Here is a 22,164-nt window from a genome sequence, read left to right as displayed (position 1 = left end):
GTTAATGCAGCACGCCACTGCTATGCGTTTGTTTGTTTCCTTGTAAGAGGCATTTTCCGTTGCTCATGATCATTTTATATCACTGATATGGGTATAGTATGATTTCTGAACCGTAATCGAATGTGAACAGTGGGCTTTATACATCTCCAGAAAACTATATTGTGTATGTATTACAAAGGACATGCCGGCCGCGGTGGTCTAGCGGTTCTAGGCGCTCAGCCCGGAACCGCGCGACCGCTACGGTCGCAGGTTCGAATCCTGCCTCGGGCATGGATGTGTGTGATGTCCTTAGGTTAGTTAGGTTTAAGTAGTTCTAAGTTCTAGGGGACTTATGACCACAGATGTTGAGTCCCATAGGGCTCAGAGCCATTTGAACCATTTTTGAACAAAGGACATAAATTTTTCTTTGGTGTAGAAGGAAGTAATTTTATCATCTTAAAGTTTGTCACCATAGTGAGTGGGATAGAAAACTAGCAGGAGGTATGTATGTCATATATTGGACATACACTCATGCTCATAAATTAAGGGTAACTGCAGAATGGGTGCCACACAACGTGGCACTACACAAAACTGGCGCTAATAGCATAGGCACATAGGGAACACACACGATACAGATCGCAAGTCCACGGTATTGGTGATAAGTTGAGAAAACCGTCCCGAAACACATGTGCTACAGAACGCCACTGTTTCCTGCGCATGTACCCTGACATCAATATGGATATGATCTCCATGCACACGTACACAGGCCACACAACGGGTTGGCATACTCTGGATCAGGTGGTCGAGCAGCTGCTGGGGTATAGCCTCCCATTCTTGCATCAGTGCTTGTCGGAGCTCCTGAAGTGTCCTAGGGGTTTCAAGGCGTGCAGTGATACGTCGACCGAGAGCATCCCAGATGTGCTCGATGGGGCTTAGGTCTGGAGAACGGGCAGGCTACTCCATTCGCCTGATATCTTCTGTTTCAAGGTACTCCTCCACGATGACAGCTCGGTGGGGCCATGCATTATCATCCCCCTGAAAAGGCGGACATACTGGTGCAAAATGACGTTTTGATACACCTGACCTGTTACAGTTCCTCTGTCAAAGACATGCAGGGGTGTACATGCACCAATCATAATCCCACCCCACACCATCAAACCACGACCTCCATACAGGTCCCTTTCAAGGACATTAAGGGGTTGGTATCTGGTTCCTGGTTCACATCAGATGAAAACCGGGCGAAAATCACTGGACTCGTCCGTGAACATAACCTGGGACCACTGTTCCAATGACCATGTACTGTGTTCTTGACACCAGGCTTTACGGGCTCTCCTGTGACCAGTGGTCAGTGGAATGCACCTTGCAGGTCTCTGGGCGAATAAACCATGTCTGTTCAAACGTCTGTAGACTGTGTGTCTGGAGACAACTGTTCCACTGGCTGTGGTAAGGTCCCGAGGAAGGCTACCTGCAGTACTCTGTGGTCATCTGCTGGCACTGATGGTGAGATATCGGTCTTCTTGTGGTGTTGTACACTGTGGACGTCCCGTACTGTAGCGCTTGGACACGTTTCCTGTCTGCTGGAATCGTTGCCATAATCTTGAGATCATACTTTGCGGCACACGGAGAGCCCGTGCTATGACCTGCTGTATTTGACCAGCCTCCAGTCGCGCTAGTATTATACCCCTCATAACGTCACCCATATGTGTTCTCTGAACCATTTTCAACACAGTCAGCATTAGCACGTTTGAAAACGTCTGCACACTTACTCGCTGCACCGTACTCTGACATGCCCCAACACACCTCTGCGTATGTGGACTGCTGCCAGCGCCTCCGTGTGACGACCGCAGGTCAAATGCACCGCATGGTCATACTCCGAGGTGATTTAAACCCGCAAACCGCCCATCAGAGCGTTGTTTCATCATGTATCAGAATTATCCTTAATTTATGAGTAAGAGTGTATAATCAAACTTACGATTCTTTGAAAAAACTCTCTAGTTTCCAATCGCGTCAGACGGTTTAAAATTCGCGGGCATACTGTGCACTGATTTTTGACTTGATATCGTTCACCAAATAATCGAGTTCTCCGACCTACCCGCACCCAAATGTGCGACTAAACTATCTCTTTATAATTGCACAGACGTTGTGCCAAAAAAAATCCTTATGTGACAAAACAACAAACAAGTTACAACAAACCCTGAAATAAAACATGGGAAATTACCCCTCCAAACTTGTCACACATGTTGTTCTCTTCATTCCAAATATGTTTAATTATGGTGTGCGCAATCTGTTTGTCCCCCATCAAAAGATTCTTAAATTTTACTTTTCTTTTTTCACCTTCAATTTCAAAATCCAACCAACTTCCCACGCAGTTCAGCGAAGTTTTATATTTACGTAAGAAATCTGTTCCCAGCACCAAATCTTTTACAAGTCCATTCACTACAAAGCATGCTATACTAAAATGATTCTCCGTGCACTTGAATTCCAAGAGCACTTCCTGCCTTATTGTCTTACTTAAACCGCCAACAGCTGTTTTAATTTTTACACTATTTACAGGTAGTAATACTAATATCTTATTCTTTATCCTATATACAAAACCTTCCAACACTGCCAATACATTACTTACAGAATCGAGCAGTGCGTCTACTTTCCCGTCATTTAATTTAATTTCAATGATAAGCTGAACATTAATCATTTCTTTTCGCTCTAAACACTGTTCTCTCAATAAATCATTCTCTATTTCTCGTCCCTTCTCTTCCATCTCCAGTGTACACATATCCTGTTCGATCCACCCCTCAATTTCATACTCATCCCAAAACAATTCATTAAATGCTTCTTTCGCCCCGATTTCATTTTTTTCCCTACTAGACCTTTTGCTATCTTAAACTTCTCTCGAGTTCACAAATGAGGCAATAACGATCGTAATGTATTACTGTACCATCGCCAATCAGATACAGTAAAATCACTTTCACTTTTTGTATCCCGTCTGGGAGGCGGCGCGTGGGTAGGAACGGGAAAAGGTAATACAAGTCGGTAGTGCAAGAACGTGGTTTACTGGTGCAAAAGCAAGGTGATAAACGATTACATAGCTTTGTACGTGGCATCCATATTAAAAGCACTTCGTCTTCACGCCACAAGTGGCCCACCGGGACCATCCGACCGCCGTGTCATCCTCAGTTGAGGATGCGGATAGGAGGGGCGTGTGGTCAGCACACTGCTCTCCCGGTCGTTATGATGGTTTTCCTTGACCGGAGCCGCTACTATTCGGTCGAGTAGCTCCTCAATTGGCATCACGGGGCTGAGTGCACCCCGAAAAATGGCAACAGCCCATGGCGGCTGGATGGTCACCCATCCAAGTGCCGGCCACACCCGACAGCGCTTAACAACGGTGATCTGACGGGAACCGGTGTATCCACTGCGGCAAGGCCGTTGCCGGCATCCATATTAACAGTATTAAAATATACACGTCACATTTACTAGTGAAATATGCTTATTGTTTAGGTATGAAAAATTTAGGTATGAAAAATTTAGAAATGTATTGTGCGTAACTATGAATCATTTGAGATAAAATACGTTTTTCAAATATAATTCTTCGGGCATCACACGTTCGTAAACTTGTCTAATGGTTCAAATGGCTCTGAGCACTTATGGGACTTAACTTCTGAGGTCATCAGTCCCCTAGAACTTAGAACTACTTAAACCTAACTAACCTAAGAACATCACACACATCCATGCCCGAGGCAGGATTCGAAGCTGCGACCGTAGCGGTCGTGCGGTTCCAGACTGTAACTCCTAGAACCGCTCGGCCACTCCGGCCGGCAACTTGCCTAATGAATCATATTGAAAGAGGGATTTTGTAAATTACCCGTGCTCGGATAATAATTTCTGCTGACGCCAATGGCCTCACACCTGGCTCCCTGTATGTGTTTATGGGCAGGGCGCACATTGCCACAGAAGCACCGCGTGATGCGGTCGATTTGCACAGAATACGGCTGGAGTGAGGCTGAGCAGGGCGCGCGCGCGCTGTTGCAGCACTACACGCTGGACTGCTACTTCCGGCAGACGTGGACCGACCGCCGGCTCACGTTCGACTTCCCGGGCCTGGACGAGTTCTCGCTGTCGTGGCTGTTCCTGGACCGCGTCTGGAAGCCGGACACGTTCTTCCTCAACGGCAAGAAGTCGCACCTGCACCGCATCAGCGTGCCCAACAAGTTCCTCCGGCTGCGCCACGACGGCCTCCTCACCTACTCCATGAGGTCAGCTGCTGCCCTCGTCGTCTGTCGTACACCCTCTGCTACGGCGTCAGCTGTGTGAATGAATGCACTGTCTGATCAAAAGTACCCGCACACCACTATGTAATGCGAAACTGGCCATCAGATGTTACGAGAGGCGGATCAGCAAGTGTAAAATGAGGCGAAGAATATTGTATTGTCGGCAGGGAAGCAGTAGCACAAGAAAAGGTTGGTTAGGAGAGCTCAGTGACTTCGTACATTGACTATTCATTGGATGTAGCCTGAGATAATCCACCAGGGAATTTCAGCTTTTCTAAAACGGCCCAGTCGAGTGTTGGAAATATGATTGTGAAGTTAAAACGCGAAGGACCAACCACAGCGAAACCGAAGCTACGCAGATCTCATGTACTGTCGGACGGGGACCGTCGAGCATTGTGGACAGTGGTTGTAAAAAAATTACGTGAACTCAGTCGAAGGAATCACTCGTGAGTTCCAAAGTACTACCGGCAGTCCAGCTATCACAACGACTGTGAGTGGTAATTTAAAAATGGTTCAAATGGCTCTGAGCACTTATGGGACTTAACTTCTGAGGTCATCAGTCCCCTAGAACTTAGAACTACTTAAACCTAACTAACCTAAGGACATCACACACATCCATGGCCGAGGCAGGATTCGAACCTGCGACCGTAGCGGCCGCGCGGTTCCAGACTGTAGCGCCTAGAACCGCTCGGCCATACCGGCCGGCGATGATTTAAAAAGAACAGCTACAGTGGTCGAGCAGCTCCTCATAAGTCACAAGTTTGTCAGCGCTAAACAACATTTTAGGTGGTGCAAAGAGTGACTGAAAATGAGTGTTTGGAATGACGAATTACTCTATACCCTGTAGCAATCCATTAGAAGGCGATGGATTTGGCGAACGCCTGGAGAACATTACCTGCCATCATGTGTACCGTCTGTAGTGAAGTACGGGGAGGAGGTGTTATAACATAGGGGTGTGTTTCGTGGTTAGGCAGTGGTCCCTTTATTAAGGAAACGCTAAATGCAGAAGCCTCTGAAGACATTTTAGAGCATTGTCTACTGCATATAGTAGTACAGAAGAGGGACATTATGGAGATGATGATTGTTTGTATAAGCACGATACTGCACCCTCTCATATAGTTCCGTCTAAAGGCAATAATTTGTCGGCAATAATATTGCAGAAATGGACTGGCCTGTCCAGAATCCCTACTTGAAACGAATGGAACGTCTTTGGTTTGATTAAGAACGTCAGCGACTCTCCAGACGTCAGCATCCGAGGTCACTGCCTTCACTGACTTCTGCTCTTTGGAAAGAATTGGCTGCCATTCCTCCACAGACATTCAGACATCTCATTGACAGTGGCCCCAGCAGAGTTTAATCCGGCATAACCACATTAATGCCCACTAATAGGTGCCCGGATCCTTTTGATCAGATACTGTAATTCTTCACCTAATATGTTCAGAGAGAGTTCTACTCCATGCAGATGTTTTGCATTGTTCATCTTCTTGGATTGGAAACCTCTTTTTCATACTATTTTGGCCACAGAAAATAGGTAGTGGATTTAAAAGTAAACCCACACTCTCGCTGCACTTCAGTATAGCACCCCCTGTTTCCAATCACAATCTGTACAATACGGATTGTGTATAGCCTGCACAGGATACAGTGGCCGATGCGCAGTGACTGATTTTCGTCCAAAGCGCTGGGCGAGTTTATTCGTTAGTTCAGAAGGGAAGGCCAACACCACCTGAAACGTTTCGGCCGGTCGGCGATGGCAGAATCGAGGCATACGCCATGAAATCTTTCTCAAACGATTTTACAGAAACTATTTGGTAAAAAAATAATTTTTGCTTTACTTATGGCTTCATACGTCAGCTTCGTGATGGCATGCCCACCATTTCGTTAATGTTCATAGTTATTGTGATATTTATGTGGAAGTAAGACACTGCGCGAAATTCGAAAAAGTTTGTAATGAAAAACAGAGGTCGGTATGATTTTGCATGTGGTGCATATTACATAATATGTTGCAGTGTATGAAATTTAGGTAATATCACAAATCTCGAGAAAATTGTTCTGACATAGCTCACTCGCTTGTGATCACGCCGTGTCAGTGATAAAGCAAGAGTGCAATATCCACAACATTTTTCGTATTTCATAAACGGTTTGAGATATCGAGATTTTGGCAAATAATAGCACGCAAAGAGGAGAGTGTTTTGAAATATGGTTGTTATGCAAAACTTAATTATCTACCATGTTATTGCACTGACTACAGACTTGTTCGATGCAAGAATGCAATTTTTAAGCGCTATCGACAGCTAGTGAAAAGACAATTGCTGTGGATTTAGAAACAACATAAGTGAAATTACACGTTTATTTTGCATCGAGAATGTGCTTTTTCATAAGCTACTGACCTTACTGTGCCTCAGTTCCTCACTTAATAAACTTAATGGACAGCTTTTTCAGAATTCTTTTGCAACTGCATCTACACAATATGTTAGCAATGTGTGGCTGTGTAAACTCCGCTGTGTTTTAGCAAAAGAAGCAAATTTTAACATGGGAACCAGAGAAATGTGTGGGCTTTACTAAAAATTCGCCACTCTGAAAGTTACAAATGGTTAAAAAGTCAGGCGAAAACAGATCGCTGCATTTTCAGCGAAATTCTTTTTAGATACTAACCAAAGCAGAAGTGACAGCAGATCTTTTTGAATAGCCACCATGCAAATGTGGGTGTGGGCCTCCACATAATATTTACAGAAAATTTTAGAATGGCACTTCCCCTCTAGCGCTCGGCATTTCCTCTACAGCGCCTGCCCATAACCCCCACCACTACTGCTCTCCCCACACGTGCCCTGCTTGCCATCTAGTGGCCACGGCGTTCTGCACGCGCTATACACTGAAAAGTCTCTCAACACTGCTTGAAGAGTCGTTTCAAACTTGGATCATATGCTCATTGTCACTTCACGACAAGAAGGGTAGTTAGCATGGGAAGTTACTCACAGAAACCTGGTACACAATTGCGAATTCATTCCGACATTCAAATGTTGTGGTAAGACACTAAACAATGAAGTGGTCGCCTGTGGTCAGCAGCAGCAGCTGGTGATGGCTGTCTACAAATGACAGTTTGTGGACACCCCAAGGAGGTTGCAGAAGAACTGTGCTTTACCTTTATCGAGGCAACTGGGATAGCTCTGTCGATCTAGACAATGTAACCGTCTCCACACAATAAATTTGGTCTCTAGTTGTCTATCACAAAAAATATTACAAACTCCTCATCACAGTGATGCACCTGTAATGTGAGAAAGCAACACCTGCAATGAAAACCTGGATCAGTTGTATCGGGTTCTCTTCACAGGTTCGCAGATTTGTAGGTGGATGAAAATGTTTTTTGAGCCTTTTATAACCCTACTGGGAAGTTTAAACTACTTTAAGAATAAAAGCAAATTTTTGGAAAAATAATAATCTTTTAATAAGTACTTATTACTTTTTTTACGTCGTTCATACCCCGTGGAACAATATTTTGGAGTAATCCCTCACATCGGCAAAAAGTATTCACAGAAAAAAGAAAAGAGTGTAGTTAATGTGTGGGACCATCTGTTTTGGTTGTTGGGGACAGTAGTAATAGCTTCATGGTACTTTCGAAGATGAAATGTTTAAACTATCCATTTGAATTTAAGACTAAAATAGATATTTCCAAGTACATCATTGGATATAAAAGTAATTTTCACTACCGCGTAACTAATTAGACTTTTGTACAGATAGTGGCGAGATGCACAGATACAACTCTCTTTGATCATCTGTCCATCGAAGTAAAATGTTTTACAGACATAGCAGATTTCTGCAAGAATTGCTTCTCATCCAGACCTTCTTCTACACACTAGTGGCAAGAATAAGGAAAGAAGATTAGGATTTAGCGTCCCGTCGACGACATGGTCATCAGAGGCGCAGCACTGTCTCGAATTAGGGAACTATGGAGAAGAAATTTAGCCGTGTCCGCTTCAAAGGAAATATCCCAGCATTTGATTTAAGTAATTTCAGTAAATCAGGGAGAAAAAAAAATGTGGAGGAGCTATTGTGGTAAGATAATGGACTCATTTTTTGGAGGACGGCTGTTATTTTACGCAGGAGCCCTCAATTCCAAATGCGCTTTTTATATCAGTTAACTGAGCCACTAACCTAAAAAGTGCCTCTTCAGAAGTAGCGAACTCTTTTAGGCAGCCGCGATCGTGACAACACGTAGAAAACAAATCTCGAATTTTTACTGAAAGGTATAATTAATCAACTGAGGACGTAATGTCTCAGTGAACTGTGACCATCTGTTACGGTAGTGAAGAAAGCCACCGTCTGGGTCGGTTGGTATGTTTTATAGGATAACCGGTCCTGACCTGTGATACCGATAGTCCTCAGACCAGACAATGTCTTTCTTCATTGCAGATGGCATTAGCTTTCATTTGTGTACCTGTGGAACGAAACTCATGCCTGTTTTTTGTGTGTTTGCAGGCTGACAATCCAGGCTCGATGTCCCATGCATCTTCGCAAGTTCCCACTGGACTCGCAAGCTTGCCCGTTGGTCATTGGAAGCTGTGAGTGGTTTTTCACACTACATTACTATTCAGTGGCGCTCAATTTCACCGACAGCAAAAACTGTCCTGCTGTCCTGCCGTTCTCCACATTCATAAAGTAATGTCAGTTCTTACTGAAACCTTGTTTCAGACAGTCTAAGTTATAATAATGTCTTATATTCATATCCGTCTATGAGCACTACAAATTTCGTAAAAGTATTAGACATGCCTTAAGAAGGGCTTCGGCTGCAGAGGTAGGTATTTACCAGTACCATTTGCATAGCCGTTTAGCGTAGTAGGCACCCCAGCAATATTTCAAAGGTTTCTAAAGCAATTGCTAAAGTATATACCCATCCATCAAATTTGTTGGGCTAAAAGCAGTAAAGATGACCTATTACGCAACCCGTTTCACATTGCCACAGACAACAGGACTCTGTTGCAAAGTGCAAAAGTGCTCATTTTTTCAGCCTTTGGTAGAATACTTTGGTCATATGGGGAAAGAAGGGATGAGGGCAACACAATTATATTTACAAGCCTGGACCGGGAAGGCTCAGAGTACTTGAGACAAAACTAATAAAACAAACTATTATAGATGTTCCATTCCAAATGCTGCCACAGTAGGCACACTGTTGAACAGTCTCCGGAAAGCTTTCATCAGTTTTCAGTGGTCTTTTGAATGAAAGCGAGCGTTCTGTGGTCTCACGCGCTGTATAACCCCCAAGTTTCATGTCGCACCAATTTTCCCATGAGTATCCTCTCATCCTGGCAGCAGATGAATTGGAGTTGTGTTGTCACTGACCGATGGGTCTTAACATCCAATAACATTTTTTTGAAACTTCCCTCAGCAAGAGTGTTGCCAGTGACATGCAAGGGTCTCAGTCCGAGAATGGACCACAGCTTTAATCTCCCGGGAAGTTTCTAATCTAGAAGTAATTCTCATAATAATGAGTAGACTATCACTAGTCATAATCTGTTATTAGTGCAGTTTATAGAGGTAGCCTGCTGGTGTATAATTCGACTTGTTGCATATCACGGAAGGCTCTCTTTCATAACTGAATTCGCAAAACGCAACTTATGAATGAAAGTGTGATGAGACATTAGGGGACCATACTACTGTTTATATTAGTTAGCACTGAACAGCGAGCAGGCTGGACTGCTCTCGCCAGGAGTACTCCAATGGAAGCGTGCCATTGTCAGTTCGTTCCCATTGTGTTGCTACTTCTGCTGTGCTAAGCAATGTGCCTGCCAGTTCTCAAGTACGAAACTTTCGTGGACGCAAAAATGTCATTTGTACCGAGAAAGAACATAACTTTGGCTCTGATTAAAATTAAATTTTTTCCCATGCTTAGACTCTACACAGCGTAAACGATAATTGTTAACAATGTACTACAGTGGTGTAGAGGAAGTGGAGACGAACAATTTGACACGGGACACCTGAGGTCCATCAGGTCGAGAAACCACTACAAATTGGCCTACAAAAACCAACTAAATTACTGCGCATGCATGGTGCACGAAATTTTCAGTATTCTCTCCCTGTCTGCGCGGGAACTATTGGTCGCAGAGAAAAAAATGAATAAGAACTTTTTTTGCGGTAAATTTAATGTGGATTAATTGTGTACTGGGATACGTATTTGCCAGAAGTCGTAGCTTGCACAGTGCCTCGTTCACAACTTGGGTCCATGGCTTCGTGGGGTCTTACCAAATGAAATCGGGTCTCTGCTGACCAGGCCATGGTTTTCCAGTCGACTAGGGCCCAACCGATATGGTCTAGATCGCAGAAGATGCGCTGCAGCTGACTTCGTGCTGTTAGCAAAGATACTCACGTCGGTCGTTTGCTGCTATAGCCCATTAACGCCAAACTTCGCCGCACTGTCCCAACGGATGCTTTCGTTTTATGTTCCACATTGATTTCTGTCGTTATTTCACGCAGTGTCGCTTGTCTGTTGGCACTGAGAACTCTGTGTAAACACCGGTGCTTTCGATCGTTAAGTGAATGCCGCCGGCCACTGCGTTGTCCGTGGTGAGAGATAAAGCCTGAAATGTGGTTTTCTCGGCACACTCTCGACACTGTGGATCTCGGAATACTGAATTCCGAAATGGAATGTCCCATGCATCTAGCGCGTTCAAAGTCTGTTAATTCCTGTCGTGCGGCTGTAAACACGTCGGAAACTTTTTGATGTGAATCAACTGACTATGACTGACAGCTCCGCCAATGCAGTACCCTGTTATACCTTTTGTAACCGATACTACCGCTATCTCTATGTGCATATCGCTGAGAAATGACTCCTGTTACCGCAGTGTACGTGAAATGATAAGTAAATCAAGACCCTACGCTGTCGACAGGCGTTGATATACATCAACGGGGACAGTTGAAAATGCGTGCCCTGACCGGGACTCGAACCCGGGATCTCTTGCTTACATGACAGACGCTCTATCCATCTGAGCCACCGAGGGCACAGAGGATAATGCGACTGCAGGGACTTATCCCTTGCACGCTCCCTGTGAGACCCACATCCCCAACTTAATGTGCACACACTACATTCGTAGTGCCCCTGCCCATTACACTCATTCCTCGCGGCAGACAATCTTACCGAGTCCCGTAAGAGTTCGGGCAATGCTGTGCATCCGCACAGAAGAAGAAGGTCAATGGCCGGTTAGCCTTAACTATATGAAGATGGCTTCTGTTCTCTCGGACATGTCCGAAAGAACAGATACCACCTTCATATATGTACGTGGGTTCTGTAGGCCAGTTTGTGTTGATTTCCCAAGAAGTGCCCTAGATCAAATTGTTCGTCTCGGCTTCCTCTACACCACTGTGGTACGTTATAAACAGGTACCTATTACACGCAGAAGAGATCTGTGAATTTCAGATTTTTGTAAGTGAGGATTTAAAGAGTTTTTCTGTTGCTACGGATATAAGACAGATGTGGAGTCTGTTGTGAGAACGTCGCAACGTTGTACTTTAATCTTCAGATGCCAGCTAATTTATGTTGTACTCTAAATAAGTTTGAGGCAAATATCCTGCTGTTTGACTGGCACGCCGCAGACGCTTGTGCTATCCCAGGCTGCAGGCCCGGGCCTCTTGGTGGGCTGTGACGGTGAGGACGGGCTGTACGCGTGTTGCAGACGGCTACCGGTCGTCGGACGTGGTGTACCGCTGGCTGGGCGGCAGCTCCAGCGTCGTGGCGGAGGGCGTCGAGCTGGCCCAGTACGACCTGGTGCGCGTCACCACCAAGGAGAACATCAGCGTCTTTTTCGGCGACGGTGAGCACGCGCTGCGCTTCACACCTTTATGCTTCTGTACTGCCGACTTCATTTGCGTCGTATGACATTTCTTTCACGTCTGAAAATGCCTCTTGCCGACGATCGTACACTGGTATGCAAAACTTAAGGACGGAAATTGTTGTATCTACGGACCCAACCAACCAACTCGCGCACGCGCTCCCTGACCGTGACATCGCTGGACATAGTTGCTTTCAGGGCGTTACCGCCGACGGAAGAGGTCGCGCCATGGCTGAGCTCGGGTCCGCAGCGCCCTCTGCCTTTTGCATATAAGGAGGAGCGCTGGCCCCGAGAGGACAGTCTATTGTCGATTGTCTATTGCTAGCCTTTTGTGGAGTTTATAGCGGAGCCATTGCAGTGTGATATTTGTTAAGATGAACATCAACAAAAGCAAAACGAGGATAATGGAATGTAGTCGAATTAAGTCGGGTGATGTTGAGGGTATTAGATTAGGAAATGAGACACTTAAAGTAGTAAAGGAGTTTTGCTATTTGGGGAGCAAAATAACTGATGATGGTCGAAGTAGAGAGGATATAAAATGTAGACTGGCAATGGCAAGGAAAGCGTTTCTGAAGAAGAGAAATTTGTTAACATCGAGTATAGATTTAAGTGTCAGGAAATCATTTCTGAAAGTATTTGTATGGAGTGTAGCCATGTATGGAAGCGAAACGTGGACGGTAAATAGTTTGGACAAGAATAGAATAGAAGCTTTCGAAATGTGGTGCTACAGAAGAATGCTGAAGATTAGATGGGTAGATCACATAACTAATGAGGAAGTATTGAATAGGATTGGGGAGAAGAGAAGTTTGTGGCACAACTTGACCAGAAGAAGGGATCGGTTGGTAGGACATGTGCTGAGGCATCAAGGGATCACCAATTTAGTATTGGAGGGCAGCGTGGAGGGTAAAAATCGTAGGGGGAGACCAAGAGATGAATACACTAAGCAGATTCAGAAAGATGTAGGTTGCAGTGGGTACTGGGAGATGAAGAAGCTTGTACAGGATAGAGTAGCATGGAGAGCTGCATCAAACCAGTCTCAGGACTGAAGACCACAACAACAAACAACATTTGCTATTGTATTCGACTAGGCTCAGAACACGGATTACTCTTGGATATTATTTGGACTTGTATTGCTGGTGCACGTTTCGTCAGAAATAAAGATAAGTTATCTCTTCATTCTAGCTGGCGCAATTCTTGTCATTAATTATTTTTCAGCCAACAGACATAGCTACATCCTGGTCACTACCCACGCCCTATACAATTTGTGGTGGCTGCCCCAAAAGTACCGCCGCGGACCTTGGGTTTGGGAGCCGTCACAAAAGTGGGTTGGTTGGGACCGTGGATACAACAGAAATAGCTTTCGCATCATGTGTGTCTGTTAAAAAACACACGTCCAAGAGCCGGCCGCGGTGGTCTTGCGGTTCTAGGCGCTGCAGTCCGGAACCGCGGGACTGCTACGGTCGCAGGTTCAAATCCTGCCTCGGGCATGGATGTGTATGATGTCCTTAGGTTAGTTAGGTTTAAGTAGTTCTAAGTTCTAGGGTACTGATGACCTAAGTCCCATAGTGCTCAGAGCCATTTTTGAACACCTCCAAGAACTGCTACAGTGTAGTACCGAAGGCAACTGAAAGTAATACGCAAAGAGACGAATGTAAATCACACTTTTATTCAAAGACAATAATTACACTAAAGTCACCGCGATTTGTCATGATTCCCTGGACATTAAAAAAGGCGGGACAAGGTTTTTCATAGGATGTGTGATCACCACGTTGGTGAGGTGATCTTGTGGTACGACGTTCCATTTCTCCAACAGTGCCGTTGACAACTGCTGGATGGTCGTTGACGCATGTGGAAGTGCTGGGATACGTCTCCCCAACGCGTCCCACACATACTCCGTGGTGTTTAAGTCGGGGGAAGGAGCAGGCCAGTCTATTCGCCGAATATCCTCTTGTTCCAAGAACTCCATCTGCACTGTTCGATGTGGTCGCGCATCTGTGATCCATCCATTGAGTACACCCCTGACCCGTGTACGAAGAAGCTCGTTAAATCGATACTTCAGTGTAGCTCTTCAGTCTGTCATCAGCGAGAGAGGTTGCGCAGTGACTAGCACACTGCACACACATTCAGGAGGTCGACTTCAAATCCGGGTCTCACCATTCAGATTCAAGTTTTTCGAGTTTTCCTTAAATAGCTTAAGGAAAATTGCGCGACGGTTCCTTTGAAAGGGCAAGGACGATTCCCTTTCCGTTTGTGCTCTGTCTCTAATGACCTTGTTGTCGACAAAACTTTAAAACCTTAATCTTCCTTCTTCCTTTTCAATCTGGTATCCTTGTTGTTGTTGTTGTGGTCTTCAGTCCTGAGACTGGTTTGATGCAGCTCTCCATGCTACTCTATCCTGTGCAAGCTTCTTCATCTCCCAGTACCTACTGCAACCTACATCCTTCTGAATCTGCTTAGTGTATTCATCTCTTGGTCTCCCCCTACGATTTTTACCCTCCACACTGCCCTCCAATACTAAATTGGTGATCCCCTGATGCCTCACAACGTGTGCTACCAACCGATCCCTTCTTCTAGTCAAGTTGTGCCACAAACTTCTCCCCAATCCTATTCAATATCTCCTCATTAGTTATGTGATCTACCCATCTAATCTTCAGCATTCTTCTGTAGCACCACATTTCGAAAGCTTCTATTCTCTTCTTGTCCAAACTATTTACCGTCCAGGTTTCACTTCCATACATGGCTACACTCCATACAAATACTTTCAGAAATGACTTCCTGACACTTAAATCTATACTCGATGTTAACAAATTTCTCTTCTTCAGAAACGCTTTCCTTGCCATTGCCAGTCTACATTTTATATCCTCTCTACTTCGACCATCATCAGTTATTTTGCTCCCCAAATAGCAAAACTCCTTTACTACTTTAAGTGTCTCATTTCCTAATCTAATACCCTCAACATCACCCGACTTAATTTGACTACATTCCATTATCCTCGTTTTGCTTTTGTTGATGTTCATCTTATATCCTCCCTTCAAGACACCATCCATTCCGTTCAACTGCTCTTCCAAGTCCTTTGCTGTCTCTGACAGAATTACAATGTCATCAGCGAACCTCAAAGTTTTTATTTCTTCTCCATGGATTTTAATGCCTACTCCGAATTTTTCTTTGGTTTCCTTTACTGCTTGCTCAATATACAGATTGAATAACATCGGGGAAAGGCTACAACCCTGTCTTACTCCCTTCCCAACCACTGCTTCCCTTTCATGTCCCTCGACTCTTATAACTGCCATCTGGTTTCTGTACAAATTGTAAATAGCCTTTCGCTCCCTGTATTTTACCCCTGCCACCTTCAGAATTTGAAAGAGAGTATTCCAGTCAACATTGTCAAAAGCTTTCTCTAAGTCTACAAATGCTAGAAACGTAGGTTTGCCTTTCCTTAATCTTTCTTCTAAGATAAGTCGTAAGGTCAGTATTGCCTCACGTGTTCCAGTATTTCTACGGAATCCAAACTGATCTTCCCCGAGGTCGGCTTCTACTAGTTTTTCCATTCGTCTGCAAAGTATTCGTGTTAGTATTTTGCAGCTGTGGCTTATTAAACTGATTGTTCGGTAATTTTCACATCTGTCAACACCTGCTTTCTTTGGGATTGGAATTATTATATTCTTCTTGAAGTCTGAGGGTATTTCGCCTGTTTCATACATCTTGCTCACCAGATGGTAGAGTTTTGTCAGGACTGGCTCTTCCAAGGCCGTCAGTAGTTCCAATGGAATGTTGTCTACTCCGGGGGCCTTGTTTCGACTCAGGTCTTTCAGTGCTCTGTCAAACTCTTCACGCAGTATCGTATCTCCCCTTTCATCTTCATCTACATCCTCTTCCATTTCCATAATATTGTCCTCAAGTACATCGCCCTTGTATAGACCCTCTATATACTCCTTCCACCTTTCTGCCTTCCCTTCTTTGCTTAGAACTGGGTTTCCATCTGTGCTCTTGATATTCATACAAGTGGTTCTCTTCTCTCCAACGGTCTCTTTAATTTTCCTGTAGGCAGTATCTATCTTACCCCTAGTGAGACAAGCCTCTACATCCTTACATTTGTCCTCTAGCCATCCCTGCTTAGCCATTTTGCACTTCCTGTCGATATCATTTTTGAGACGTTTGTATTCCTTTTTGCCTGCTTCATTTACTGCATTTTTATATTTTCTCCTTTCATCAATTAAATTCAATATTTCTTCTGTTACCCAAGGATTTCTACTAGCCCTCGTCTTTTTACCTACTTGATCCTCTGCTGCCTTCACTACTTCATCCCTCAGAGCTACCCATTCTTCTTCTACTGTATTTCTTTCCCCCATTCCTGTCAATTGTTCCCTTATGCTCTCCTTGAAACTGTGTACAACCTCTGGTTCTTTCAGTTTATCCAGGTCCCATCTCCTTAAATTCCCACCTTTTTGCAGTTTCTTCAGTTTTAATCTACAGGTCACAACCAATAGATTGTGGTCAGAGTCCACATCTGCCCCTGGAAATGTCTTACAATTTAAAACCTGGTTCCTAAATCTCTGTCTTCCCATTATATAATCTATCTGATACCTTTTAGTATCTCCAGGGTTCTTCCATGTATACAACCTTCTATCATGATTCTTAAACCAAGTGTTAGCTATGATTAAGTTGTGCTCTGTGCAAAATTCTACCAGCCGGCTTCCTCTTTCATTTCTTCCCCCCAATCCATAATCACCTACTACGTTTCCTTCTCTTCCTTTTCCTACACTCGAATTCCAGTCACCCATGACTATCAAATTTTCGTCTCCCTTCACTATCTGAATAATTTCTTTTATTTCATCATACATTTCTTCAATTTCTTCGTCATCTGAAGAGCTAGTTGGCATATAAACTTGTACTACTGTAGTAGGTGTGGGCTTCGTATCTATCTTGGCCACAATAATGCGTTCACTATGCTGTTTGTAGTAGCTTACCCGCATTCCTATTTTCCTATTCATTATTAAACCTACTCCTGCATTACCCCTATTTGATTTTGTGTTTATAACCCTGTAGTCACCTGACCAGAAGTCTTGTTCCTCCTGCCACCGAACTTCACTAATTCCCACTATATCTAACTTTAACCTATCCATTTCCCTTTTTAAATTTTCTAACCTACCTGCCCGATTAAGGGATCTGACATTCCACGCTCCGATCCGTAGAACGCCAGTTTTATCACGTTATATTTATAGAGGAAAATACAGAAGCTTCAAAGAAGAGCGTCGCATTCCGTCAGAGATTCGTTTAGTAATCGTGAAACCATCATGGGGATTCCAATCCAGCTCCAATGCGAGACGCAAGAGAGTTTGGTACGATACTAGAAGAGTCAGCTGATATATTGGGTTGCTGCGTAAGTTCTTGCGTTTTATGGCGCTAACAACACTGGTTACCATGCCTTTTTGTTTTCAATAGCAACAGTGTATCGTCTTATCCGTTCAGTATATGCAGCAGTTCCTGGTAGCAGTTGATAATTAATATGACTTTTTGAGGGTGTGCACCATCCTTCGCGTGGTCCGTTGCTTTTCTCGATGGACTGAGCCATTCTTTCCTCTTCTTTAAGTTCACATACAGCATCCTGTAACAATGTTCCCAAGGAATGATGTGCGCTTATGACAAGCAAAATCAGCCCGGAACCGCTCTACTGCTACGGTCGCAGGTTCGAATCCTGCCTCGGGCATGGATGTGTGTGATGTCCTTAGGTTAATTAGGTTTACATAGTTCTAAATCTAGGGGACTGATGACCTCAGATGTTAAGTCCCATAGTGCTTAGAGCCATTTGAACAATTTTTTTTTGTTTACAAGCAAAACGATAATTTTCCAGCAAAGACGAACATATGGTTAATCGCTAATTTTTGCTGGTGTCGCTTAAGTATGGTACCCATTTACCCAATTTTGGCACCTTACCCACCAATACAAGTGGCGCACAATGGCTGTGTGGTCAATCTGTAATTTGTGCCAATTACTGCGTCGTTTAGCTGGAATTGTTGTGAGCCAACTGATTTAGGAGCCTTTCATTAAAAAAGAGATCTTGCATAGCATGGTTCATCACACAAAACAAAAACGAGAAAATCATTTCTGTGCTGTCCACTCACCAAATTCCTGCCTCCTGTACACACCATAAATTCTCTTGCCGGCTTCTGCAGCATTAGGTCCTCTATTACACTTGAGGATGGAACAGAGGAAAAGCATGTTTCTCACCACTGAATAACTGAAGCCCGGTTTAATTTTTAAAAAAATTGCATTCAATAATAGTAGCTTTATTGCATTTTTGAAGACCACATTCCTTAATTAGGTTCGGAGAATGATGTTGTTGAGGTGACATTCTTCTTGCCGGACACAAATTTGTATCCTCTCTTAAAAGTTACACACTGCTCTCTACAACATTTCAGCTACAATTTCCTGTTGAATGGAAACATTGAGGTCATCGCTTGTGCAATGCTTGTTCACGTACACTCTTAATTTCAAATGGCCCCACAAAAAGAAATCAAAGATCGATAGGGTGGGTGAGTCTGGGGGCCAGGAAACATCACCATGTCGTGAAGCGATATGGCCTGGAAACATTTGTGGAAACGCTTCCATGAATGCTCTCCCCATGTGATCTGTGGCAGCATCCTGTTGGAACCATATTTGTCTCATGTTCAATCGATGCCTTTCAAGTTCTTGATGAAGAAAGTTGTTTAACATTACTACGTAGTGCGGTGATGTCACAGTAACTGTGGTTCTTCCCACTTCAAAAAAGTAGGGTCCAAAAATCCCTGTGTTGGAGGTACCGCACACAGTGTTATTTTGAGCTGTGTTTTTTGTGTGGTTCATATAGGTTCACCGACCCCCTGTACCGACAATTTTGTACGTAACAACAACCCTCCAGATAAAAATTTGCTTCATCACTCAAAAATACTGGAACATCTGCATCTTACATAAGAAAAGCATCCATTATGCCACAAAATTCTCTGCACTGCACAAAACGTTTCACTTAGCTGCTGGGCAATCATTATTTTGTACAGGTGAAATATGAGATCATGTAAGATGCGATGAAGTGAACGACGTGACATATCCAACGGTACAGCCCGTAGCTTACCGATCGCTTCCGACAGCAAGAACTGCTGGTCTCATTCACTCTACGTTTTCTGGAGTTCGAACTGAGTGGGGAAGACCACGTGGTTGCTTTTCTATCGCAGATCTAGTACTTCTGAACGTTGCAACCCATCGGAGTATAATGTTTCGCTCTGGGACTGCATCTCGACGTCAGACATTAAACTTTTGACGGAAAAAACGTTAACTGTGACTACAGAATCATTGTTTCTAAAGAACTGCTCGACCGCGAAAACACGATACTCTGCACTTAAGTGCTCCATAGCGACTGAAACGGCATTGTCTGAGATGTCTGCCAAGGATCGCTCCAGGTCTGTTCCCCCACTCGTCTCAGAGTACTGGCAGTTTATAAAAGATGTTTCCTCTGCTCCACCCGATAGAAGAGTAAAAACTTTCGGAAGTGTTTTTTTTCTCCACTTGACGCTCCATTCTGATTAGCCTTTAAAATGGCTAACACGAGCTCTTAACACCATGCAAATTACTGTTTGCAACAATCAAATTCCAAACTGACGAAAAACAATCGCATCACGAAAAAAAAAGCTTCACAGTGTAATGGTGCCAAGTCAGTGAAGAAAAGCACGGATTTGCACACCAACCCCATTTCTCTTCCTCCTACTTAAATCTCACGAAAAGAACGTGGAGGTAAAATTGGAGAAATGCACTGTCATATGGAAGCGTACTAGTTCAGTCGTCGTAGGAAAATTATGGGAAAAATTCGTTGTAGTCGCAAATTTTTGTATAGCGGTAGGGGAGACTGTAATGAATTACGTACTAAAAATCCTGACCGGTAGGGCGTGGGCGTGTGGGGTGCAGAGGAGGGGGTGGGGGCGGCGGGGGGGGGGGGAGGGGAGGGACAGGCGTATAAGCCAAATTTTTTAGGTCCTTGAATATTTCTAAGACAACGGTTTCTAGCGAAAATATCAGTACAAAATTACACAACGAGTAATTTCCTGCAAAAAAAGGTAGTATTCATGTGTCTCTAAGACTAATGGTTTTTGCTTTGCAGGGGATGGAAAAATAGCAGATCATTAAAAATAGCGCAATATTGCAGTACCTGTGTTATTTTGAATTACGGTGCAAAGTTGCTTTGCGCCTGCATGAATGTCCAAACGAACAGGTACTGCGACGACTACAGCCGTTGTGAAATACATTAAACACATTCGCAATTGCGAATATGGACAACCCTCAGCTGTAGAATGGAATGACGATAATGAATATTTGTGCTGGGCCAGGGCTCTAAGCCAGATTAGTCGCTTATCACGAGCTGTCAACTTACCCTTTGGCTATCTGTGTACGTCACACAGCCACTCCCAAACTTCCATATATCGTCAAACATGCATCTATGACCTGTACTCGTACATCTACAGTATTATGTACATTCTTGTACAGATGAGGCTTTTTGAGTCACTTGCCCGTGTCGGCGGATAAATATAATATTGCAGTGCCTGTGACATTCTGAAATACGATGCAAAGTTCCTTTGGACACCCAAAGGAACTTCGCATCGTAATTCACAGCCGGCCGCGGCGGTCTAGCGGTTCTAGGCGCTCAGTCCGGAACCGCGCGACTGCTACGGTCGCAGGTTCGAATCCTACCTCGGGCATGGATGTGTCTGATGTTCTTAGGTTTACATAGTTCTAAGTCTAGGGGACTGATGACCTCAGATGTTAATTCCCATAGTGCTTACAGCCATTTGAACCCCTGAGTGAGCGAAGGGGAGGGTGTTTATTTACTACGAAGTGGTTTAAACTACATTGAACACAGATGTGAGTAACTAATAACACAATGGCAAGAAAAGCATAGTGACAGCATCTACGTAAATCTTTGCCCACTATTTCGCAATGCTCGAGGGAAGTTGAATCGTAGCCCTCCTGTACGGCAGTTGTAGAGTTCTTCCCAGAGAAGCCACTCTCCCCACCACGAGCGCCGCTCACTTTTCAGTTTACAGACAGACTGCACCTACCTATCATTTCATGTGAGTAGACAAAACAACTTCACTGAGCTGGCGTTCATATAGTGTAGTTATTTTCAGTATATTAATTGAATATTTATTATTTTTTGAATATTTACCTCCCCCATGAAACATGGACCTTGCCGTTGGTGGGGAGGCTTGCGTGCCTCAGCGATACAGATAGCCGTACCGTAGGTGCAACCACAACGGAGGGGTATCTGTTGAGAGGCCAGACAAACGTGTGGTTCCTGAAGAGTAGCAGCAGCCTTTTCAGTAGTTGCAGGAGCAACTGGATGATTGATTGATCTGGCCTTGTAACACTAACCAAAACGGCCTTGCTATGCTGATACTGCGAACGGCTGAAAGCAAGGGAAAACTACAGCCGTAATTTTTCCCGAGGGCATGCAGCTTTATTGTGTGGTTAAATGATGATGGCGTCCTCTTGGTTAAAATATTCCGGAGGTAAAATAGTCCCCCATTCGGATCTCCGGGCGGGGACTACTCAAGAGCATGTCGTTATCAGGAGAAAGAAAACTGGCGTTCTACGGATCGCAGCGTGGAATGTCAGATCCCTTAATCGGGAAGGTAGGTTAGAAAATTTAAAAAGAGAAATGGACAGGTTAAAGTAAGATATAGTAGCGATTAGTGAAGTTCGGTGGCAGGAGGAACAAGACGTCTGGTCAGGCGAATACAGGGTTATAAATACAAAATCAAATAGGGGTAATGCAGGAGTAGGTTTAATAATGAATAAAAAGTGCGGGTAAGCTACTACAAACAGCACAGTGAACGCATTATTGTGGCCAAGATAGATACGAAGCCCACACCTACTACAGTAGTACAAATTTATATGCCAACTAGCTCTGCAGATGACGAAGAAATTGAAGAAATGTATGATGAAATAAAAGAAATTATTCAGATAGTGAAGGGAGACGAAAATTTAATAGTCATGGGTGACGAGTGTAGGAAAAGGGAGAGAAGGAAACGTAGTAGGTGAATATGGATTGGGGGGAAGAAATGAAAGAGGAAGCC

General features: G+C 44.1%; 1 protein-coding gene across 2 annotated transcripts in view; it reads left to right on the top strand.

Moving 5' to 3' along the window:
- Positions 1 to 22,164, top strand: part of LOC126094542 (gamma-aminobutyric acid receptor subunit alpha-6-like) — a 107,771-nt gene that overhangs the window by 47,262 nt on the left and 38,345 nt on the right. For both annotated transcript variants that reach the window (XM_049908973.1, XM_049908974.1), the window contains 3 exons: positions 4,009 to 4,232; positions 8,721 to 8,803; positions 11,909 to 12,046. In XM_049908973.1, the coding sequence (XP_049764930.1) occupies positions 4,009 to 4,232; positions 8,721 to 8,803; positions 11,909 to 12,046 (445 nt within the window). The remainder of the gene's footprint in view (positions 1 to 4,008; positions 4,233 to 8,720; positions 8,804 to 11,908; positions 12,047 to 22,164) is intronic.

This window comes from Schistocerca cancellata, chromosome 8 (genome assembly GCF_023864275.1).
Source record: "Schistocerca cancellata isolate TAMUIC-IGC-003103 chromosome 8, iqSchCanc2.1, whole genome shotgun sequence".
Lineage (NCBI taxonomy): Eukaryota > Metazoa > Arthropoda > Insecta > Orthoptera > Acrididae > Schistocerca > Schistocerca cancellata.
The sequence above is the reverse complement of the archived record's forward strand: the minus strand, read 5'-3'. Positions and strand labels throughout refer to the sequence as shown.